General features: G+C 31.0%; 1 protein-coding gene across 1 annotated transcript; it reads right to left on the bottom strand.

The window, feature by feature from the left end:
- Positions 1–10,205: 10,205 nt before the first annotated feature.
- LOC119829119 (endochitinase) lies at positions 10,206–24,635 on the bottom strand. The gene is made up of 11 exons (XM_038351508.1): positions 24,539–24,635; positions 20,274–20,334; positions 17,609–17,778; positions 16,660–16,825; positions 15,286–15,508; positions 13,781–13,904; positions 13,038–13,235; positions 12,490–12,786; positions 12,089–12,280; positions 11,544–11,618; positions 10,206–11,104 (listed from the first exon to the last, which is right to left on the bottom strand). Exons 1-11 carry the CDS (start codon positions 24,575–24,577, stop codon positions 10,985–10,987), a joined length of 1,665 nt encoding a protein of 554 aa, XP_038207436.1. The 5' UTR covers positions 24,578–24,635; the 3' UTR covers positions 10,206–10,984.
- Positions 24,636–25,351: the final 716 nt, after the last annotated feature.

The raw sequence follows: 25,351 nt of genomic DNA, 5'->3' as shown, positions 1-25,351 counted from the left end.
AATATGGTTAAAAAAAGGCCGAGTTGTATATGAACTACATTTTTAGTAGTGGTGACGCTTTAGACAAAGGGGACAAAGCCGGAGTGGAGTATTGTAGAGTTCTATTTATCTCCATTGTATGAAGGTATTTCAATTTTGTTCGCCGTTGAGATTAAGAAATGAGTCTAGTATTAAGCTCGTTCAAGAATGTTCTCGAAGTTGTGGGTTTTCAGATTATTTATTATTAATTCTACAATATATATAAACAATCACAATATTGAAAAATATTATAACTTTGAATAGATGCCATTTGCAGAATAAAATATATACCAAGTACAAGACATTTATTTTTAAATGCTTACCAAACAAATAAAATCATAATATTAAAAATAAACAATGTTTAAAACTAGTTTTGTGTGCTCTCGCTATTAAAATTATATATTATATAGTTTTATTCGTCAGTTTATTCCCAAAATGCGTGTTTGTTATTTCCCCAATAAATTACACTAAGATATAAATGAGATGCTTGTTTATAAGACACTTACCGATTTTTTATATCACAAAAAACTCACTTTACTTACTAAAGTTAATAACTATGGTTTTAATTTAGTTTTAGTGTATGCACCTCTTTATCGAACTTTTGATTATTTGCGGCAAGTTCGTAAGAAAAATATATTTTTATATCACATCTCAAAATATTTTATCTACTAGTTCTATTTTCGTATATTATCTATATCGAGTTTTGCGCGCGAAAATTACAATATGGCGTCGTGACGCGGTACGGCGCTTTCCTCAACCCCTACTGAGTGAACAAACCGACACCAACTTACATTTGCTGAATGCGCCGCCTGATGCGCAAGTCCTTAATAATATTTTATAAAATAATTAATTAAACTTTTGAAATTTTATCGGAATTGAATCTACACTGATACCCAGATGTAAAATTTTGTGTAGAACTTTTTTGTGACTCTCAACTTAATATTGTTATATAACAATTAGATACCAGAAAATTGTGTTTAGTGGTATTATGTGTTCGAATCGGCACATCAGGTGACAATTAATTTATTACAAAGTTTGGGAAGCGTTTAAAAAAAGTTAAATTTTAAAGCTGTTATAAATTAAAATTCATATTGAAGAATTTTAAAATTTATCTCCTTATGATCTCAATAATTACGTATTTAAATATAAAAGCTTGAATATCAACAATATATTGTAACTACATAGTAGTACGATATCAGCACAAAATTATGTTATTTTCGTAACAACCTTACTGATATGCGCTATTTGGAGTGCTCGTTATCAATATCATATCTATCATTAATTGTAATCACTGGGGGCAATTTATGGACACCGATAGCATTGTATATAGTTAAGCGTTGCCAAAACAATGCAATAGGTAATGAAATAATGTATATAGAAAACTGAAAGTCTTCCGTTCAGAATTTCTGTGGGGGTGACCAATTTCAACAACTGAAATTAACTAATTGCTTAATTATGTATTCCCGCACCCGACATAACTAGTGTGTTCTATGTTCCCTCGCTATCAATGTCCGGGACGGAATGTTCGACTCAACAGACGAAAGTCAGTTTGAAGCAACATCGACTATATTTGATTCCCCGATATCAGTTATTAAATTATTACTTTTACCAACCAATTACGTTCCAATTTTAAAGTACAAGAGAACTTTTAACTTCTGTATATTCTCCTAGAATAAAAAACTACAAAGCTATAAGATTACAGTGTAAACTTAGTATAAACGAGCTTTGAGTTTGAGATCGAAGAAACTTTAACGTCGCTTTTAGCCTTAAGATAGAATAGAACCAAGAAAATTGCATATTTCTTGTAAATATTTAGAAATTGTTGCTATTTATAGCTTCTTTAACATCTAAGGAGTTTTTTCTACTATAAAACGCGTGGCTTGTTACTTTCTATTTTATAGATGTCGTTACTCAAACGCTAACCGGAAATCCTGATAACAACACCGTTAAGTTCGTCCATCCTTCCTCCTAACCCACGAATTCGCTCTTGACCTAATTTTACGACTCGAGAGTTCCTTTATCAAATTTAAAGCTTGTTTGAAAAATTGCATCCATACGTCTTGTCTTCAATATTTAATCAAACTTTTTGTTAAGATACCAGACATATAATATAAATTGTGTTTTTCTGTATGGGTATTATTAGACAACTTAAATATATTATACACTCGTTGTTGTATCTTTATCAGTACAAAAACTTTATTGAAAGCGAGTTAAAATTAATAAAACAGTCAAAACAAATATCTACATAAACTTCTGAAAATGTTACGTAGTGTATCAGAAAGGTTCGTAGTTGGTTTCATATTATTATCAGCCTGTCACAAAATTACGAGTGAAAACGGTGGGATGGCATAAAATATTATCGTTGTGTAATGCATTATATTCTTATGAATTTCTCAATACAATAATTTTGGTTATAATATCACTCGGCTCGTTGATATGTTTTTGCTTAGGGTGCGAGAACATTTTGCTTAGAGTTCATTTAATATTAAATGAATAATATATATTATTCATTTAATTGATATCACAGTATAAAATCTTTACTCATTAAATTTGAAGTAATTAAGTTTGATTGGCAGCAATTTACAGCGAGCATTCACGATTTTATAAGCCATTTATATATCATCGATGGTGTAGTTTATAGAACTATTTATGTATTTAAAGGTTTTGATAAAAAATAATATTCGTTAATTATTAATTGCTAGGTCCTGGAATTTTTTAATTATTAATTAATATTAAATATTTATTTTACATTAACTTGTTACTTTTTTTTGTTAAGTGCCTCTTGAATGGATAAGCATTTGAATTTTAATTAAATAAATATTAGTTTCCAATTTATAATACAGTAATTACGTAGTAGGACCATAAAATACTTAATTATTTATTTTATTGCTATTAGCTTGAAAACATTTATTTTTATATAGAGATATAACATCATAATAGCTGTCTCTGCTAATATTAGTATATAATTTCACTTGAATAAGGTAAGAGGAAGCCAAAAATCGGCCATCCTAACTAACTACAGTCTTTGATACACCCACATTATCATTTAAGCTCAGTAAGAAAACAGCTAGGGGCACGCTGAATTCTGAGTCAACATTTTGTTTACTGAGGAACCTCGCCTGGCAGCACATACACGAAAGGTTAGAATAATAAAATAAAAACCCACGCACGAATACGTTTATTAGACCGCGTTTATATATTTTCTTCTCCCCGTGAAAGTGTGAACGGAAAAATGTATTTCAAAACAGTGTCAATACAAAGAGAATAGAAGTGTATTTAATTGACAAATTAAAAATAAAATTGGCTCTTTTATATACTGAAACCATGTTTTTTGTTATAATTTTTCAACCCACTTCGAAAAAAGGAGGAGTTTATCCATTCGAAGGTATTTTTTGTGTTTGTTACCTCATAACCTCGTCCATACCCTTGGTGTAGCTCTGAAAATTGAATGGTAATGTAATTTTTTGTTAGAAAGATTTTACAATTATATACAAGCCTAACATAAGCTACAGCTACCATTATTTTAGTAAAAACATTAACGATGGAACAACAAATTAAATGGAAATTTATGATAGGAATCACAACATTTACTTAGAATTGCAGATAGAAACTCTAAGCCTGAACCGTGTAACTGGTGTGAATATAATCCTGTAACTAGCTTTTAGAAAGTCCTAATACATTTACATAATACGTATCTATTGGTAGCTAAAAATATTCACCACTGATTAAGCAACTAACAAAATTATATTATATATTATTATATATACCTTGATGTCCACTATTCACACAATAAGTTCTACGTCGCGTTGAAATTCACCATAATTTGTAGCTAATGGCGTAGAAGTGGATTTGACCACGACCATTCCGCAGAGTCATAATGCGTCTGCATTCATCACAGTCGGGACCACAAACATCATTCATTCCGTATTACTACGTATCGTACAAGTGACAATGCATTATATTAACCCTTTCCTAAACATGCACATAGCTACGCAGCTTGACTTGAATGGATCCTATTCACAATACGGTGCATGAATTGAATGCAGTCGCTCTCTCTATTTTATACGAAAATGGAGTAGGCTCGTTGATGTTATCAAATTATTTTAAACGTTTAACGCAAAAGTTGTATATATTTAAGATTTCTGATTTATTTGTTTGCTAATCGGTTCGCTCAATATTTAAGAAAAATTTTTGAGAAGTGGATTCGATATTTGCTGAAGAGCTATTTGAAAAGTTAATCTTTACTGAAAATAATATTTATTAAATGAGTGTTTTATTTGAATGTTAAATACCAATTTTTTGTACTTAAATAAATATGAAATTTTCCGCCTAGATATGATCGACCCTGTACCAGATTATTTTAGACCAAAATTTACGTTCTTATTTATTTATCCCTACACTGATATATTATCTTAAAATGTTAGTTCTTTGAAAAACATAAAACCATACAAATATTATTCAAATAAGGCTTTGCAGGATGTTTCGTTCTATAAATAGCACTTGAAAATTCAACGTCGTTGCGAATTACGCTCATAAAATAGATACAGTCACCATTAAAGAAGCAATAAAATTATATAAAAGAATCCCTCTCATTCATTGTGAAGAGGAAGCGCTGCAAGGAACATCTCATTTTATCAACTCGGTGATAATAATTATTCACAGTTAATCTTTTTATCGCAAAAGCTTTCTAATGACCGCAATATTATCCCCACTTTGTGCTTGTCCCGCGCCGTTTAAACAAATTAATTTTGATAAACACACTTTGATTTCATGTGGGAATCCGATTAGTTCTTAGCTAGGATTACTTCTTCATTTGCGTTATAGGTTTAGCTTTTAAATTGCTTGTTATTCTTGTAAAAATATTTTGCAGTGATTCTTTACCTGTCCATTAGAACTTCCTTTAATAATAACCCTAGCCCGTTAATGAACCAATCCTCCATCTACTATTATATATACTCTTTTTACATACATAAATATAGAAAGTTTAGTTGCTTCAGGATCCCTTCCAAGTAAAAGAAACAAAGAGGTTTTGCAAACTCTTCAAATAAGCCGCCGAATTAGTTTGTGTCTTCCCTTACCAAACTCTATATATTTGGAATAAATGCGAGCAAATTCATCAACTTTTGCAATATCGAGTCATATGTACAAGATTACATGTGTCTAATAAACGTACCCAAGCTCAATATAATAAGAAAAACCTTTTGTGAGACGTAAATCAATACGAATAATGTAATTACTAAATCGAGATAAGCCGTATTTCAGATCCATACATATCTAAAATTATAAGAGACAAATTGAAGAGAGAGAGAGAGAAAATTTACATCACGAGATTAATGGAAGACTCCTCATTTATATTTATAGTTAATACCATCAACTCTTACTACTATAATAATCATAAAATTTAAAATGTACAAACTTCAATTGTCAAAAATAGTCTTGAAAGATTGATAGTTCAAATCATTAATAGAACATTTTTGTTGCTCGGGCAAACTCTTACAAGATGCCATAAAATTTAATCCTCTATCTTTGAAATTGTATTTCCGGGATTTAAACAAGTTCCGCATTAAAACCCAGGAATATTCCATTTTATGGCATTCTAAACTAATAGCATATACCATTCCTGACTATAGAAATGACGATGGATAAAAATTTACGACTCGTATTTAATGTATTCGCTTGTATTCAGTACTTATGTTTTGAAATTTTTATAAGTTTCTCTAAAAAAATAATAATAAATCTTGGATAAAGAATGTGTATTAATAAAAAACAGCGGCTTTGTTTGTACAAATAGGTATTCTGGCAATGTCCATGGTACGCCTCCTTATTCAGCATATGAAATCGATCCTTTATTACTGTTCGACAAATAAATTCCTTTTCTATAAATAAATATAACGTTTAATATTGGCAGAATTGTGTTATAGGATATTTGACAAGATATACAAAAGGGCTCTTACATAAAGCCTGATCGTTTGCACGTAAAGCAGCCAGGCAATAAGGTCACGGCAAATCAGGTCTGGGTTTTCACATAAATCCAAACTCCAAGTCCTTTTTTATGAACCTGTCAAAACTTTCAACTACCACTCCACACCGGTATTATTAGCCTATTATACCGTTCCTTAACATTCAGTTGGTTTAAAAGTACTCCATCGGTGATTTATGATAATGTCCAATTAATTCATGGATGCAAATTATACTTTGTTTTAGGTAGTTCGGGATGAGAAAATTTAGTCCAACGTGTAAATTTTACAGACCCTAGGTTTGTTTATGAAAATGCACCATTGTTATAATATATATTTTACCTATTTACTACCTAGTTCCGAATTGTTAAAAACATATCACGCCTCATTTTGTCTATAATTTTTAGGGTTCCGTAGCTAAAAAGAAAAAAACGGAAATCTTCTAGGATCACTTTGTTGTCCATCCATTTGTTTGTTTATCTGTCAAGACGATTTTTCTTAGGATCGCGTGGAGGTAGTCTCTTATTCCTTGGAGCTCAAACTTCTAAAACAAGGTAATCAAAAGATACAGGGGCTTATGCTGTAAATTTTCTGTATTCTTATGGGAATCAAATACTGGGTACTTTCCGTAAGCTTAGAATTAAATTTAAGCAGCGTTTTATAGAACAGAAAATTGTAAAAAGCACATCCTATAGTGACATCATACCATATATATACTGAGAATAGTAGGGAATCCTCAGACTCGCACTTGGCCGGGTCTTTTTAGATGCACTGAAAATATGAACTTAAAACATTAACTAAAAATATGAGTTTTCTTGAAATATTTTCATATGAATTATGATAAATATTTTCATATGAAATATTTTCAAATATCTTCATATGAAAGTTTGATAAGTAACTATTTGAATAATGGTGTTTATTTCCTTTTATCGAGCAACAAAGCAGTCAAAAATACTAAACTACAGCAATTTGTTTTGAACATAAAAGACAAAATATTACTTATGTCAACCTCTTTGTATGAGAACAAAGCTGTCTAAAAAGTTTTAATAACACCAGTTTTTACCTCATCCGCTGCGAATAGGGAATAATAAAATCCATTGCCGTAGCCTGCATACTTTAAAATACTTTTAAAATATAAGTGCAGTGAGATGTGTTTATCTCCTACAGAGGCAAGTTATCATCTTCAGGTAATATATTGCTTATACAATCAATATTTCAGAGGGTTAAATGATTATGTTGGAAAGGATTTTGTTTGCTGTATGGGAATAAAAGTGAGAGACTGAAAAACGTAATCCTTTTATATTGGTGTAATATCTGAAAGAAGTTTGTAAAAAAAAAAACATATACCTAGGTAATATTTCTTATAAATAACAAGCGGTCCGCTCCGGCTTCGTCTGTGGTAAATATAACCTTTAAATTAGCAATAAAATAAGCCTTTCAAATGGGTATAAAGCATGAGCAAGCATTACAAAATATTGGTAAACGCAGTAAAATGAAGTAGTTCTTTAATATTTTTATCAGTACTTCATTCTGATTATTGGTTGCCAGTTGTGTGGACAACAGAAATAATTTATATTATTAATTATCAAGTGAATAAACAATAAACTTTTTTGAGTTGTTTATTATCGAGACTTTACTCGAACTTATGCAACATGCCCAAGAAAATCGCTCCCCGCTCTTTTTTCTCTCTGTATCTATGCTTGGATCTTTAATACTACACAACGGATTTTGATGCGTTTTTTAATAGAGGTAAATATCAGGATATCACTTGTTAAGATTTAGTAAGTCGCAGGCGGATAGATAGTTAAAAAAATAACCTAACGAATATCTACACAGAAAACATGGCAGTCTGAAATGAATGCGTGAAATGTCACGTTAATTAATCAGAGGGTGAAAATAAATGAATCGAATCGATTTGTTTTTCAATAGACTGATATAATTGTTTTTATTCATACGTATTTTTCAATTATCTCGCTTTAACTTTATTAAATATAATAACAACAATTCAAAATTGCCATGCCATGTTGATACATTTTATAAAATGTTTGTATTTATTATATTTTCTATTTATATCATTCTCATCAGCACTCAATAATCATTTGTGAAATCAAATCAAATCGAAACAATTAAAATAAAAATTAATTTTAAACCCACAAAAACTATAGCAGCTTAAAACTGCTACCATAACTGCTTCATCCAAGCTGCGTTTAGATTTTGTGCGAAGTTAATTGTAAATACGTTGCGTATATTTACTATTTCATAACACACAAACTACCGAGTCGACAAACATGATCTTTTAACAGGGCCTTCCTTGACTTCCGAGGGGGTCGCGGATGAATTTTAACCAGCTCCCGTGGCCCCCTCACTCAAGTGGCTAGACGGAACACAGTGGGGTTTTGGTCGGTAAGAATCCGACATAACCCACGGCTCCATCCCCGGGGGCCGTGGGTATCTATGAAAGATTTCCCCACTATAAAAAAAAAAAAAAAAAAGGGCCTTCCTTGACTTGGGACAAATAAAAATATGGTATGATTTTAACAACTTGGCTTATTAAAATACTCTGTGAAACCGAACAGGTTTAAATTAACTCCAAAGTACACAAGCTGTATAAAGTTCCATTAACTTTTACTGTCTCGTCTCAACGCTTATATAACAGGAAGCAAGACGTGTTGTGAAAGTAAAACTTATTTTAGCGAGGATTTAAGATAATTTTACGTTTATCTTGCATTAAAGTTGCATATAATGTCCTATAGGCTGTTTTCGGCTGTAATTACATTATTAAATAGGATATTACAACAAAGTACAAAAATTCTTTCTCTCTCGGGCTCTCAATTTTTCGGCCCCTTATCTGTCGGCCCCTTATATCTTATGTATTAATTTAAACAGCTTCTTTTCGATAGTCGTAGTTAAGCTTGTAATGCCATTAAGTACAAACTGTTCTATTGAAATTTGTTTCGAATTTCAAATGCGCAATCAACCCAACTATACAGATTATCCCACGAAACCCTCATTTCAAAAACATCGTGCGCCGATTTCAGTTATCCTAAGCCTTTTATCTGTTTCGGTCTTGACAATGTTCTCTTTATACGGTACAGAGATTGTCCAGTAAGAAAATTCGATGAGGAACTTGGTATATGTTTATTTATATTGATATGGAAAATAAAATATATATACCAACTCCAACAAGATAGAGATGATTACAATTAGTCCTTTAAAATTGTTTTAAATAATAATTACAAACTCTGGACATGATGCCGTGTCCGTAATACCAAGAGTAATAAATACTTATATACCAAATAAATAGTACCAAGATATAATTTTTCACGTACCTACATATTACTGAAAACTTTCGAATCCCCTAATTAAACATTTTAAACGTTCATAATCTATAATTGCGTAGGCGTTCTAATAATAACTCTATAATTAGGCTAAGTAGATTACAGAAGTGAATCATTAAATATTCTTTCGTAGAAGGCAAATCGTGTACTCGCCTAATTCCGTTACCCCTTTAACCCTCTAAATTATTTGGTACGTTAGTCTTCGATCTATAAAAAGCCTATTAAAAGATTAAGTATTACCTTTGTTTTCGATTTCCTATTATGCCAAAGTTTTAGTTTTTTTTCTATTATCTAAATACTAATTAGCATGTTTTCGTAAAAACCAATTCTAACACTAACAGAAAGCTTTATTCCTCTTCTAGAGATTAGAAAATTGTATCGAATAGGAAAAATTTAATAAAAACATCGCTTGCACAGAGTGTGTGAGAACCATGCATGAAAATTTCGTATTCGAAAACTATTTTTCTCGTAAAACGTCCGAACTTGTCACAAGAGCCTGGAGTTGTATTCGATTTTATCGAATACAATACGCAGAAGCGCTCATGTAAGATGTAGTAACTCTCAGATGCGGGTATGTGGAAGTTTATTTAAGGTTAAAATATTATTTCGATAACTGTATAAAACATCACATGATATAGTTAAAATAAGAGAAGAGACGTACATATTAAATACGACTCGTTTTCTATAACTTATATACGTATATACGTATTCTTAGTTTTTTTGACATGTTACCGATCCACAAATATCTTTTTTATTTGTTGTTTTTACACTATAATGCAGAATTTTGTAATGTGTCATCACCATTTTGCGGTTGAATGCAGTTTACTATTGAATTAATTTAGCTTAAAATATACAATATCAGAAGAGTGCATGGGATAAATAAAATAATAGATTATATACTTATTGTACTACTTTAATAGCTTCTTCAAGCACAATAAATAAGAAACTGTATATTCTATATCATATTGATGAATAATCCATGAACATAGTTTTTATACATACAGAAATTTCATTAGATAATAAAAATACATAATAGCTACAGTAAGTGTTTTTTATAATTTTAACAGTCTTTTATGTAATCTCATCGAACAGTTTAGTTTTCAGTACAAAAGTGAGAATATTAGGTTTAATATTTATTATTTTAAATTAAAACAACCTCGGAAATGACATATTTCAAAATAAATATAAAACGTCACTTAATACACAACCGAGGCTGTTTTAATGTTTATTTTTATATAAATAACTTAACTATCTTAAACTAAAGTAAAATGAGCATTAGCAACGTAAACATTTGAACTTCAATAGAACGACCTTATTTCGGTATCACTGAACATTGGTATAAAGAAATTAAGTATATTTTATGTGACATGGACAATCCTGTTAGAAATATCGCAGTCATTGTGCTATAGTCTTATTTTATCCACGTTATTGTTTTCAACTCAATAAAACACTTTCACAACGGAATAAACTGTCATTCATTCAAACCCATATTGTTATTGAAGTTCAAATATTAAATGCTTTTTGTATCAAGAAACAATTCGATTTGCTTAATGTCATTCGATTTTATGAATGTCTAGAACAATCGATCGTTCACAACCATTCTACGATACGCAAGCAAGTCAAATTGAAACCGGATAAGAGGGTAAAACAGTTGTCCTAATTTTATATTTATTATTTACATTCATTTCTGTCAACATTATCTGGCCAGTCGCAAACATTCAGTGCCGTATTGAAGACGGTGCCAGATTGGCATGTGAATTGCATACGTTCTCCGTTTACGCAACGCCAGTACTGTAAAATAAAGATTGCATTAGTTTATAGTCATAGCTCGTATAAGAAAAATCGCTGAAAATCCACAATAGAAAATAAACAAGAGATTATGATTCATTATTGTTCTAAGATTATTATTACATGTATAAACTTATTACAGAGACATGAGACAAATTATAATATCAACTTTTAAGATAGCTGCCAAAAACAATAAAGATAACATAAATGTTTGATCGTTAGTGAACATAAATACACATAGTCAAGTTATCTTTAGCAATGAAATTAAGATAAAAGAACAACGATCATAGTCATAACCACAATCTATTAATGCATATCTAATGGTTTCAATAAAAGAATTCTCATTTTATACAATACTCGGCAAAATTACATTAAATTCGCTAAATTGCACTGAAAGGATTTCCATTTATCAACTTAAATAATTATTCAGTTTTAATCTCACCTTATCGCAGCGCTTTTTGTCAGCTATATAATCCGCTTGCGAGCTACAAACTTCGGCGCTGTCCACCTCATTTTCCTGTTTAATTAAAAACATTATTTTTAAAAGGAATTAATGATTCGGCAACTCTTTTCAGAGCCGTAATTACTTTTATATGTCTGCTCAAAGAAATGTTGATGAGCGGTGTTTGACCTTTGAATGACTTGTAAATCCCGCAGGATTTGAAAGGGAGTTATGGGTACGTTTTCTATTTGTTTGTTTTTATTACGCAGACTGTAAAAAGATGAATAAGGTTAACGAAAAGGTTAAAGTTTAGCGACATGAAGATATTTAATTGTAGACATTGCAGTAACTTTATATTTTATATTTATTCCGAAAAATACATAATGTATTTAAACATTTTTGGATTGGAGAATAATAGGATAGATAAATACGAAAATTTATAGTTAAAAATTAATTGAAAACCTTTAATCAATTTTATTTCTTTTTCTTTTTTAAAAGATCCTATTTTTTAGAAACCCATTTCCCCACACTTTCATTGAACTTACAGAGGGAGGTTGTTCTACATCAGGAGTAGGTTTATTCTCCTCCTCCACTGGGGCACTGGTGGTACTGCTGGGCTGAGTAGGTCTTACTGTAGATGCCTGAGTTGGTCTTAGTGTAGGTGCCTGGGTAGTAGTTGGAATGGGAGCGCCTTCAGATGGGTCTGATGTTGTTGATGGTGGCCTCGCCCATTCAGGCTGATGTGATTAAGAGATAATTGTTATTAAATATTTTATAATGAGTTAAAATGCATTAGTAACAAAAGTAAATTGTATCTAATTTTTGTATATACAATCAAGAATAAAAAGTTCAATACAATAAGAAATATCATAAACAGTTTCTAACCTATATAGCTAACCAAAAAACTGTTACAATAACTTGAATTAATTCAGCCACTGTCACTCACCGTTGGAGTAGTATTCCCAGATCGGGGTGGAGGTACTGTGTACGAAGACATGTGTTTGTGCAATAGTTTGGAAAGGGGATTCTTCTCTCCACAGATGCCCTGGAAGTCGTCCATATCAATCGCCCATGTCATAGCACCAAGATAACCCTTTTGTTTGATCCAGTTTAACTTGATCTCAACACTGCGGGGATCTTCGTAGCCCACCCATTGCGTTCCTTTGTAGGCGTAGGGGCACATGCCGTGTTCGTCCCATTTCTTTGTCCAGTCGGTTTCTGGCTTGTCTACGTCCATACATATCTAAAAGACGATGTCAATTTAGTTATATAGTATGTTATTTAGTGTGATATTTATATTAAAAACCATCTATTTTATTGCGAATTATTTGTATTTTGTAAATTTAAGATAAAACACGCCATTTTTCTACATTCTCTGAGGCAAATGGATGGTTGGCTCTTCCAGGTCTCAGTAAGGGTGGCAAATATATGTAGGTGTGTAGTGTTAATAGATTTAAAGTTATCGTTTACTTAACGTGTTTAATGAATGCTTACTTCATAATAGGCCCAGAATCCGGTGGCATTTGTGTACGGAGCTGGATTACCGCCACCGGCTTCCTTATTAATATACGTCCCAAGTCCATAGTTGTTATTACCCGCTGACAAGGTGAATGAACGACCGTAAAACGGAATACCAACAACCAATTTGTTTGACGGACATCCTTTCTCCTCCCAAAGATTGAGGCCGTCGTTCTGAAATGATGAATGGCATTACTAAACAATATTGTTGCTTATTTACAGACATAAACATCTCCCTATTTATCTTATAAGTAAAATCAGATTTCAGGTATTTATTTACACGTAAAACACCGCTTTTTTAAAATACACATGTATTTTTCGTGGACGCAGCAACGAGGGCATATTTTAAATACGCGCCATATTTGTTGTCAAAAGCATGACACAGATAAAGAGAAAGAACCTACAATTGACGGCCTTTGTAACGATAGTAATTTTAAAATTACTATCGGGAAAGTAAGCTTTATACTTAAATTTTGTACTCTTGAATTTAAAATACTACATAATATTATCAATACACTATAGGCTATTTAATAACACTACAAATACTTTTTTAAATCATCTAATAACAATTTCTACTAATAATAGTGGCCTTTATAGTACTCTGTACAGTTCTATACGCATACAGACGCCTACATTTATTAAAAAAACGACTTTATAACTATAACAACTTTAAAACATTTAACCGAAGTTAGTATTTTATGATGATAAAAGGGACATACCACATTAAGCTTCTCATAAGCCCACTGGTCATGCGGACGTTTGTATAGAGGCGAATGGACGTCCGCAAATCCAGCCCAATTACCACGAAGATCGTAAGACATGACGTGAATTGCGTCTAATTCCCTGAAAGATGTAAAAAAATAATCGTGTTTAAAATATACATCTATAAATTTAAATATTATGTATGAGTAAAAAAAAATCAGTCCTTAAAAGTTCATTTAACAGCTTATTCGATGTATGTTAATATTCGATTTTCAAATATTAATTGTAGTTAGGTACTAATAATTTCTTTTTAATTTATTTATAAACGGTACCTATATTATTAAAAGGTATATCTAAGTCTATATAAGTTGCTTTTAAATAGAATAAAAAGTTGTTGTTTCATTATGAGTTATTTAAAAATGAATTAATTTGAGATAAATTACAGGTATCATATTTGTAACGAAAACTGTAATTAACCAATTGCTGACAAACTTCGGTGAATACAAAACTTTATTCTACTTATTTCATTTCATGGAGTACTTTCAACCTAAAATAACTAAGTGTATGTCTTAAACTTGTACTACATTAATCGATTGAAAGGCAATTAATAATAAATTCAGTACAAAAATCGATCAACGCACACAAATAATTTAACTACAAGCGCCTATCTCGTGAGTTTAACATATGTTGGCTAATGTTGGATTATACATATCGTGTAATAGTGCTTGGCGTTATTCTCAACATATAGTATGATGACTTGAAATAGCATTGTGTTTGGGTTTCATATGGCAACCTTTTATAATAATTTTGCTTACTGTGCAACTTTGCTATCTCAATATATAATATATTTCAATATTCTACCTCTATTTTCCTTTTTTATACAAATTATCAACTGTATATAATTTAGAGAATTTAGGAAGAAATTAATTATTTTATGACAGCGTAAAGCTAAATAATTAATTTGTAAGATGCTCGTTCTTTTTTAACATTTAACAAGCCCCGAACTTTCACACGTGATGCGATTTTTAGTAGATGAAAAGTCAAGTTTTTTTACAAAAGAAAATAACTGAAATGTCATAAGATAAGTATACAGAACGTTCATCACTGTCTAGATTTACATCGAAAATATTTTTTGCTCGCAGCGAGACAATCAAATAACTCTACGCCTAAGATTAAATAGGTTACAGCCATTGTAAAAATTATAAGAAATCATCGTAATAAATCTCTCAAAGGTCACCTGAGGAATTTTATACTTCGAAAACCGGTGAATAATAATGAATTTGCGAAAGAAACACTGCCTTCCTCTGTTTGTGAATGACTTTGAGAAAGCAAATTCCCTGTACGATTTAACTTTAGTTTTTTTTGTTATAATAACAGCCAAAAAATTTAAGATAACATTTGAAAAAGAGACAAGAATACTTGTTTTTGGAAAGGATATAATTATAGTAAGATACTATTATAGTATTTTAGTATTATTACAATTAAACAAAAGCCCAACACATCTGATATTATATATACTTACTGGCACAAATCTGGTACATGGTATCCTTCCATAAGCCTGAAGTTAGCCAGCGGTACGGCAGCAGTGAGTTCCCAGCCCTTGCCCTCTCTAATGAAGGCCCTCCTCAGTTCTTGTACGAGAAACAAGAAGCGATCTTTGTCGGAGAAGGAACCGCCGCGATCAGCAGCGCCAGGGTACTCCCAATCAAGGTCCAATCCATCGAAATTGTATTTTTTGAGGAAATCTATAATAATTTTATGATTATTATTTAGCATTATAACAACACGTACCTACAATGTATACCAATGTTATAAGTTTGTGAACTTGTGACGTTGTGAGAAGGTACAATAAGTAATAAAACTGTATATATAAAAACTGTAATATATAATACAGGTTAATAACAAGCTATTTAAAAAAGTGAAAATTTTTAAATTTAAGGTAAATATGAAGATATCGAACTACTGCATACAGGTCTCGGAAGCATTTTCATATATTTTACACGTCTAGACAGGAGACAAGGCAGACGGGAAAATATAAAAATTCCCGGTTCCGTTGATTCTGCTGACTCGTCCTAATTTTATACCTTTATCTTATAAAAGGTTTATGAAATTTAAGTATAAGCCAACTCTTACAGATTTTATATACATTTATTAAACAACTGACTATTCGAAGTTCTACATTGTTTCTAATGTTTTAAGAATATTACTAATATTACGAGTGCATAAATAGCTCTGTCTTTGTGTCTTTCCACCTTCTGACTGTCTGTTCCTTTTTCACACATTGATAACTGGAGCGTTTTCGATGAAATTTGGCACAAGTATTGTTCGAAATCCGAGAAAGGATATGGTGTAGGTATTAATTTCCACGAGAACGGAAACTTTGCGGGGAAAATCTTAGGACTACATATATTGTCTTTTGACTACACGGGCGAAGCCGCGAGCTGAAAACTAGTATAACAATATATTCAATCACACGTTTTGATAGATTGCTATTACTTCGTAGAGAATGCGGAAAGAGTGTTGGATTCTCTTCACGTAGACGTCGTGTTTATTATTCATGCTTCTGTCAAGAAACACGATAATACATTACATTATTAATGCTTAAAGATTACAATCTGTTAATATATTAACGAACATCTATTCAGATATATTCAATACCCCTGGTCTGTAAGCTTTTCTTTGCGCGTAAGTAGTTGCTTTAGAAAATTTATCAAAACCACAAATAAACCAATCATGATTCAGAGTAATCTTATTAAGAATAAATATTATAATTGATCATGCTTAACAAGCCAAATAACCCGCATAAAAATATAACAAGGTTGCGAACAAAAAGTAATTGTTTCACCATCCCTATGACATACATTATAAACAGTCATAAAAAAGTTTTAATGCTTACCGACGACACTTCTTACGAAGGTCATTCGAGAACTTTTCTGGGCCACCATTTGCGAATACTTGGTACCGCCTTCAGCCCACCCTCCTACCGCCACCATGAACTTGACATTGGGGTGAGTGTTTCGCAACGCCGTGAAATTTCGATATCCTCCCTTCTCTACGTCCAACTGAAAACATTAATTTTTAGCGATTAAATAATTAAACGTTGTATGTTGAACTGGGGATTAAACCTACGCGTAATGAATAGTAGTCAATTCATAGTTTGGTAAATCACACAATCTATCCAACAAAATAAAACACTAGAATCTATATCTTTCAATTGAGTATTCCTACGTATGAAATGAACATTTCTATTCCTAAATATGTACATAGTGGCTGTTGGTTCTTGAAATTCTGGTGTATTATTTCTGTTATATTATTGTTTCCATTTATCACGTCGTATAATTTCAAGCTTTCATAAATCAAGTTATTTCAATACTGGAAATCTAACATAAATATATGAACTATGTTACAAAAACTATCCATTATCCTAAGAAAATAAGAGCAACCGAAACAAAGGGGTCTAACAGAACACAAACGCTTGCGGTTTAAAGCTACACACCGCACTCAGTACAATGTTAATTATTTGATGAAACTTTCTTAAAATACCAATTTTAGTGCACATACTTTTGTAGCGTTCAAACGTTCTTTTATTTTTATAATCATTTCCATTGTATAGATATAACTATAAGAAAATTCCAATACTATCAAAAGTCGTTTTAATATTTAAATAATTGCTTCAGTCACTTCACTGACTCTTAGATAGTTCTTACAATGGCAAATTATTGATGATGTGTGTGTTCTCTACATGCTTTGACATGGAAATGTCCAAGGACTATGAAGCCTTTTTAAATACCCTCTCCCCTTTTATTTCTCTAAATACCCATCACGTTATTTTTCCGCAGACTTACCTCAGGATCTATGACGAGAACTTCATGAGATTTTTCAGTTACGCCGATGAATGAGTAAATAATATGTGTGCAAAGATCGACTGGGATGTCTTCTATGCCATAGCTGCCAATACCAGGTCGGTACACCGCCCAATTGCTGAAGTAACATACGATGCGCGCTTTGCTGTCCGCTGCAAAACAAGTCAGTATTAGTATTACAGTTAAAATTGGCAGCGTTGTAGCGATTATACCTACAAAAATTATAAATACATGTGTATAGAAATTAAAGACAAGGTATATTTTGAGAGTCTATTTGGGAGCATAATATTAAAATATTATGTTACGTTCAATGAACCAATAAGCCAATAGAAGCTATTGATCCATTAAGCTATTGTAGAATACATTTTAGAGGGAATGGTGCATAATGAATGCACAAATTATGCGAATTATATTAAGTGGAGGAACGTTGACAGCATAAACAACATATTGTGGTCGATTATGTTTTCGCTTCGTGAATGTACAATGATGTACTGTTTATACATATAAAAAATACAAAATAAATATTGTAAAACACAATAATTTTTTGTCTTTTTTCTAAAAGAAGCATGATCTATCTTTGTTTTTTATCAAGATAATCCGGGTTTTGTGCGCAAAACTGAACGCAAAACAAAACTGATCATTTTCTTACATTCAATGTGCAATTATAAACAGTAAATTGTTTCTTACATACAATTGGATTATATTAAATGTAATTAACACAACTAACCGGGAACCCTTAAAAACATGAAATGGGATCGTTCTTACCTGTATAGTGGGCATACACAGAGAAACTTTTAGATTTTATACTTTAACTAAGGTCTGGCCCTCACGGGCTCTTGCTCTAAAATAGGAATTGTTAGACCATTTTTTAATAATTCTACGACTAGCAATATAGGTAAAATGTTTTAGCTTGGCAGCTTTACGTGTCTCTATTACCATGGGGACATCTAGTATTCGAATCACATCTGTAATAACTACATTTCGATACATAATTACGTGCATGAAACTGATTCAGCATCAGAAAGGGATTTCTGACTCTAATACACTTTTGATTAGATTGTGGTCTAGCTAATATTCAGCATTTCAATTGCAACAACAACCGAAACATTGCTAAAACAAAATATTGTAATGATGAGCATACTTAAATAATAAAAATATGTAAGTACCATCCTTAAAACGAAATAAAGGACAGCATTTCAAACTTTGTTTTTTTATGACTACCTCCGTCTCGCAACTTTTTGGTTGCTCTTTAACTGTTGTTCAGAACAATGAATTCATTTTATTTCTCAAATATTTAATATGGAATTTTTTATCTTATAGATCTGCTAATTACACTGTATAATATACAAAAACGATATTCCCAGTTCAATAAAGTTTATTGCTAATGAAATGAGTAAAAGAGAACTGATTCAAATTAAACTTGAGAATTAGGCGGGTAGGATGAACTTCCAAAAAACTTTGGCAATTTAAGAGAAATTCACACCAATAATATTATCCGAAGAAACTTGTGTGTGCCGAGACTTTGAATGTATTTTTTGAACCGAATCGAAAATAAGAAAGTGAAACTAATAATAATACTGTTATGCATTGTAAAAATAAGAAATTTCAGTTCATGCTACTCTTTACATATTGAAATTGACTGGGAAATAAGCATAAAAAGTTGCGCTAAAGAAGCCACCAATTTTAGACTTTCTCGACTATTTTTTCAATATAATTTTTCTACCATCTGATTAAAGCTGTGGCTTACTTTTTAAATTTAAATACAAGTGTAGTGTATAAGTGAAGATCCGTGTCCCTTATTGGGGTATGGGGCATATGATATACACCTGTTTCACTGACCGATTTTCTTTATAGATAAGAAGATGACATTCTTCTGTTTCCTGCCAGACCGAAACATTTTTTGACGGGGAATCGAACCCAGGACCCTCATTTCTCATACACACATTTTAAACACTAGGAAGCGGTCTGTAAATACAATTCATTCATTTACAAAGACTACACATAACATTATATGGTATACAAACGCGTAAGACACCGACTTTTCAACAAAATTCCTGCCATCAACATATTCGTAAACAAAAATTGTGTCATATCGGCTCAGTTATTCTCAATATTATGCCCATAGAATAGGACATTTCTATTAAAATTCACCTTTTTATGATCCCTGATTAAAGTGGAAGTTAAAATTTAGTGTTATGTATTGTTTTATCAAGAGATTTTATATGTTAATGTTATTAATAGAACTAATAGAATATTATAGTGCTACGCCCGAAGTAACCGCCGCACGAAACTGTCTGCAGTCTCAATTAATTCTACTTTGATGTTGGCTCAAGGCATCGCCGGAATTGGTGAACAGCGCAACTATGCGATCGCTTCGTAAACAAGGAAAGCCGACACAAACACTCTAGCTTACAGTTTTAAGCCTGAAAACTTGTGTTTTATTTCGTAAATCTGAACTCTAACAGACAATCACGAATCGCAAGGAGAAATACTTGCATAATATACAAATAAACTTGAGACTAGAGACTCGCACATTCGTAAATAAATAATAACATTATTTTATTAATATCAATGTTAATAAATATTTTTTTATTAACAGGAGCAAACTGAATGATAAACATCCTCATAAATATAGCAAACAACTTACCGTCAGCTGCATTTAAAGCAGCAAGGACTGCCAACGACGCTAGTAATACTCGCATTTTGACCTAAAATAAAAAAATGTATTATTATTAAAGAACCAGAATCGCGCTTTATTGAAAAAATAGTAAACTAGTTAAGTAACCGATAGAATAGGAAGGTTATTTATTTTAACTCTTAACTCTTAAATAGTTTCTTAAACTTAACTGTTAAATAAAATAAACAAAATTATTTTGATTGTAATAAAATAAATTGAAAATTTATTTGAATCCCAAATTTATCACAATGCAAACAAAATTAAATCATAAAGCGTGATACGCATTTGTAATACTATTAACTAACTAGGTTACGAATAAAAGCAATGCTATTAGGGAGTCTTTTGTAGTAGGAAATACAGTACAAATTTAGCCTAATCCTGAAACCTTTTATGCGCTAAATTTGTTAAAGGCCCTAAGTTATATTTAGTAATGTCGGAAAAGGGGTTATAAAAGGTATGGGTTAAAAATACATTGTGATATTTTAGATAATAACGTTTTGTTGTTTTTGGTAAATGTCTCTTCGAATAAATAAGGATGATCGTGGACATTTTATCCTTTTCTATTGAAATGTCTTTGTATTTTTTTTTTTTTTTGTTTAATCCTTTCTTTTTTCAAACTTTAACATATTTAATATCAAACGCAGATCATATTAAAATTTTTATCATAAAATGACACAAGAACAGTATTTAAGATGAAACATAACACAATAAAACTAAATTGAATATTTGCGCTACAAATTTTAATAATAAAACGCCCACAAAGTACAAATATGCAATTCAATAACGTTTATTTCTGTCTAATGAGCTAACGGGACACACTTGTAGTTAACGGGACAAGCGCTCTAGATTGTCACTCGTTTGACCTAGACTATAACATCACAAAAACATCCTTTTATGCTACTGGAAAACGGGAGCAAAAACTAAACATACCTTCGCTATTCTGTACCCAGTTTATTGTTATTGAGAATATACTTCTTATGAGCCTATTTCGTTCTTATTACAAACGATTATTTATTTTTTACGCACCTTGCTTTAATGTTGGTTCTATTGCATGTGTATAATGATATTATCCATATTTAAGTATATGCGGAATTCGGTTATTTTACTTTATATCACACCCAAAAACCAAAACTCCGAATGCAACAAACAAAGTAACAAGCAACACTCATTAAATTCTTACAAAGTCTTGATAAGTATGTTACAAATAAACCAGATTATATCACTTAGCCTAACACATAAATTATAAGGAGAAGATTATAAGAAGAAAGTGGACAAATAAACTAGTTACTGATGTGACGATAACACAGTAAAGAGCCGGTTTGACATCTGCTAATCTAAACATTTAATTCAATCAGCGATGCTAATATATTCCGGATTCCCGTTTCGTTTAAAAACAGATCGACTTTAGCTTTTAATTGATAATTAAAAAAACTTCTATGCCAACACTTTTGTATTACTAAGCTTTAAATTCGTATATTTATATACTTTATTTCTTTGTAAAACATTTTCTGTTGCCATCTTGTAAGGATTTTTAGATGTGGAAAAAAGTGTACACATCTCGTGTAGGTATCTTTCTCAAGACGATTTATTGGTCTCATCGGGGAGCAGATCCAATAGTTTTAATGGTACCATGCCAAAAGAGGTCAAATATATATAAGTACTTATTTATAGTATCTACGTTTATTCTTTGAGGACTAAATGGAAAAAACACATATGTATTGCTAATACATTAATTAGGCGATGCAAAGCGAGTAATTGCGTACAACATTAAAAGCCGTTGCCATAATTTTGCTTTAAAAACAATACAGTTAGAAGTCCTAAATATGTTAAAAAATTCTTCTATTTTTTATTGAATGGATTGGGAGCAAACTAGTATGATAGGAAACTCATGACCTGGATCATAGATACCGTCTACCATTCAACTATTATCTTCTATTAAAACACACTTGACATTAAAAAATACCGCATTTCTAAAAGGTCTACTATTCAAGCGAGCAGTTATAGTTCAAAACGGTTTCATAGTATATTTGTAAAGTCATTTATTTTTAGAAATATCAAGACCTTTATTAGAATGCCTTGCATCCTAGTATAAACGATGAAAAATAAGCATTTTAAATATTGTTCCGTAGAGCCTGCTTTAATATAAATAGCTGGATTTCTATTGGGTCTAAATACCGATCTAAAGACATTGTATTATATAGAAACTATCGTCTTCTAATTTGAAAAGGAAGAGCAAACAAAACTTCGCAATATATTACTAACACAAAGCACGTACCGTTTGAGTTGAATTATATCGAATTGTCTTTTTTCTTGTTATTATACTTTTTCCTCAAACATCGAAAACAAATACTTCCCGAATTTGTATGCAAGCATCGATCATGGAATCAATGAACTGAGGAGTACAATATAGTTCGTTACGGCGATATATCACGACATCAAGTAGAAGTTCAAATAGATATATATAAATATAGAAAATGTTTCCACCACAAATGGATCTTTGACATCGTCGGTTTCAAGTTAACTTTTTCAAATTAAGATTTGTCTGTATAAAAAAAATGTCTCTGGTATACTAGCGTGTATAAAAAGAAGTAATCTTTTCTATAAAAAGAAGACACTCATTTACATCTTTTTAATCTCTACTAACACAAACCAAGTCACCAATATAACTAACCCGGCTAGACAAAAGAAATAAAATTCATTCCGAAACATATAAACATGTTCAGTAACAGATAACCGCTCGTTAACGATTTGTTTCTTCGACTATAACATTACTCACGTAACTTCCTAATAATATATTATAGAAAAAAATTAATAATATTACTTATCAATCGAGTTAATAACCTTAAGATATTCCCTAACCATAACGTAGCGATAAATACTTTTCCTTCATTCCTTCACGCCCATTAATCTATTGTTAAACTATTCAATTTATATACATTCGCTATTTATTATTTATATTAATATCTGCTAAGAAGCTATTCTGCGTGATGCACGCAACGATGGGGCCACGTGCTTTGCATTGTAAACACAAAATGATGAGTTCATAGTGTCAGTATCCTTAGGCTAAGGTCACCGGCCGAAAGTGAAACCTTTGTTCTAAGACTCGACTTCACGAAGCCTGTAGGGAAATATTGATACTTTGCTTTCTCCTGACAATAATGGACAATTTTAATGAGATAAATTTACGGACAAAAATTTAAAACGGTTACTTTTTTAAAATTTTTGTTCAATAAGGCTTTTTTAATAACCTATCGTTAAATCAATACTTTTATAAAAAAACTTTTTTATTATTATTATACGTAGTTACAACTACTATATTGTGTTATTCAGGTAAAAACAAAAAAATAGTTTTGTATGATACCAGCAATAAACACAGAAAAACGCTATCCAACTTATTAGAGTAATATTATAAACATAAAATCCAATATGATAGCTGTAATAACCTGAACATTTTAAATGACAACGAAAACGGGCATCGTTTCAGCACATTATAACAGTAACAGCAACAATAATTCATATTATAAAAATTACGATATAATTAACCCTTACAAGAACAATAAATTAAAGTAGAACTATAGTTTATTATAACAAAGAATAACCGAACTGTAAATTCCTGATTTTATTTTCCCTCATATGAATGCAAAAAAAGTAATAAATGTGCAATATCAATTTCAATTATTATTAATTATGAACATAATTATGTTCAATAGTTATTAATTACTTAATTTCCCTAACATTTAAATTATAATTAAGTGAAAATGGTTAATTATCGGATTAGTTTAATAATATTCAAATGAATAATTTTATTTGACTTGCAATGTACTATTATCGTAAAGATAAAATAAAATAAATTTGCCACATATTTATGGAACTAGACACTATTGACATTTAATCGTAAATTAATTATGACTAGAATTTAGCTAAAACCGACAGGAAAAATCATTCAACATTCAATTAAGAGTCAAATTGTTGTAACCATTAATAATTAATTTTGGTAGTATTGTCATATAAAATTATATGTAAATAATGGTATCTATTTTGATTAAATACTACTTCGTAAATAATATTGAGTATAAGAGTCTGTGTATAAATGAACACGCAGTTTCATTCAAATAATATAAAAAATAGCATCGTAACCAAAATACCTAAACATTCATTAGTATATCACTTATAACATGACTTTATTCACTTATTATTATTTATATAAATATGTTAGAAAAAAAAATTATACTCACGGCTCGCGACTCGACGGCGTGCGTGCGATTGCGCCCCATCGGCACTGCAAGGCGGTTATATGCGCACGCGCATCCTCACCGCGCAAAGGGTGCGCTAAGATGTTTTGGTAGTAATTTTTATGCATCTCCTAAAGATTGATGAAAATATTAAAAATTGTATGGGTATTGTGAAATTGTATTTTAATTTTGTTTCGTAAAATCGGGCAAAATATTGTAAAAACAACGAGAGAAAGATCCAATGCTTTTAATAAAAGTGTGTTATTAGAAATCTCTCTGATTTGTTTGTTTTATGTGCAGCGTATTTAAAACAAAACATAAAACAAACCTACAAAAATGAAAAGCCAATCCCTACTTAATATATATTATATTTGTGAAAGTAACTCTTTCTCTTCTTCATGCCTACACCACATAAACGATTATGAAATTTGACACAAGAATATTTTAACGCCCGTGAAAGGATACATTTTGTCCCGAAAATCTTACGGGAACGGAATGTCTCTCCTTCCCTCTCAACATGCGGACAAGGCTATGGGCAGGAAACCAGAACGAAAAAAATGCACATACAGCTAACACTAATTTCATAAGATATAATTCAAATATTTTAACCCGGAATTTAAGAAACCTTACTAAGGAATTATCGCAAGCGAGACAGCAGAACGAATAAAATTACAACATTAGTCCTAAAATCACGAGCTGAAACATTTCCTATTTTTTATCATTTCTTTTATTTTTCATTACATAATATAATTGCACAGCCAATTGTCTTAGGCACAGTGAGTGCCTAAGACAATTGCTATCAAAATATTATAACAA

The sequence above is a fragment of the Zerene cesonia genome, chromosome 9 (assembly GCF_012273895.1).
Source record: "Zerene cesonia ecotype Mississippi chromosome 9, Zerene_cesonia_1.1, whole genome shotgun sequence".
Lineage (NCBI taxonomy): Eukaryota > Metazoa > Arthropoda > Insecta > Lepidoptera > Pieridae > Zerene > Zerene cesonia.
This window is presented reverse-complemented; position numbering and strand designations above follow the sequence as displayed.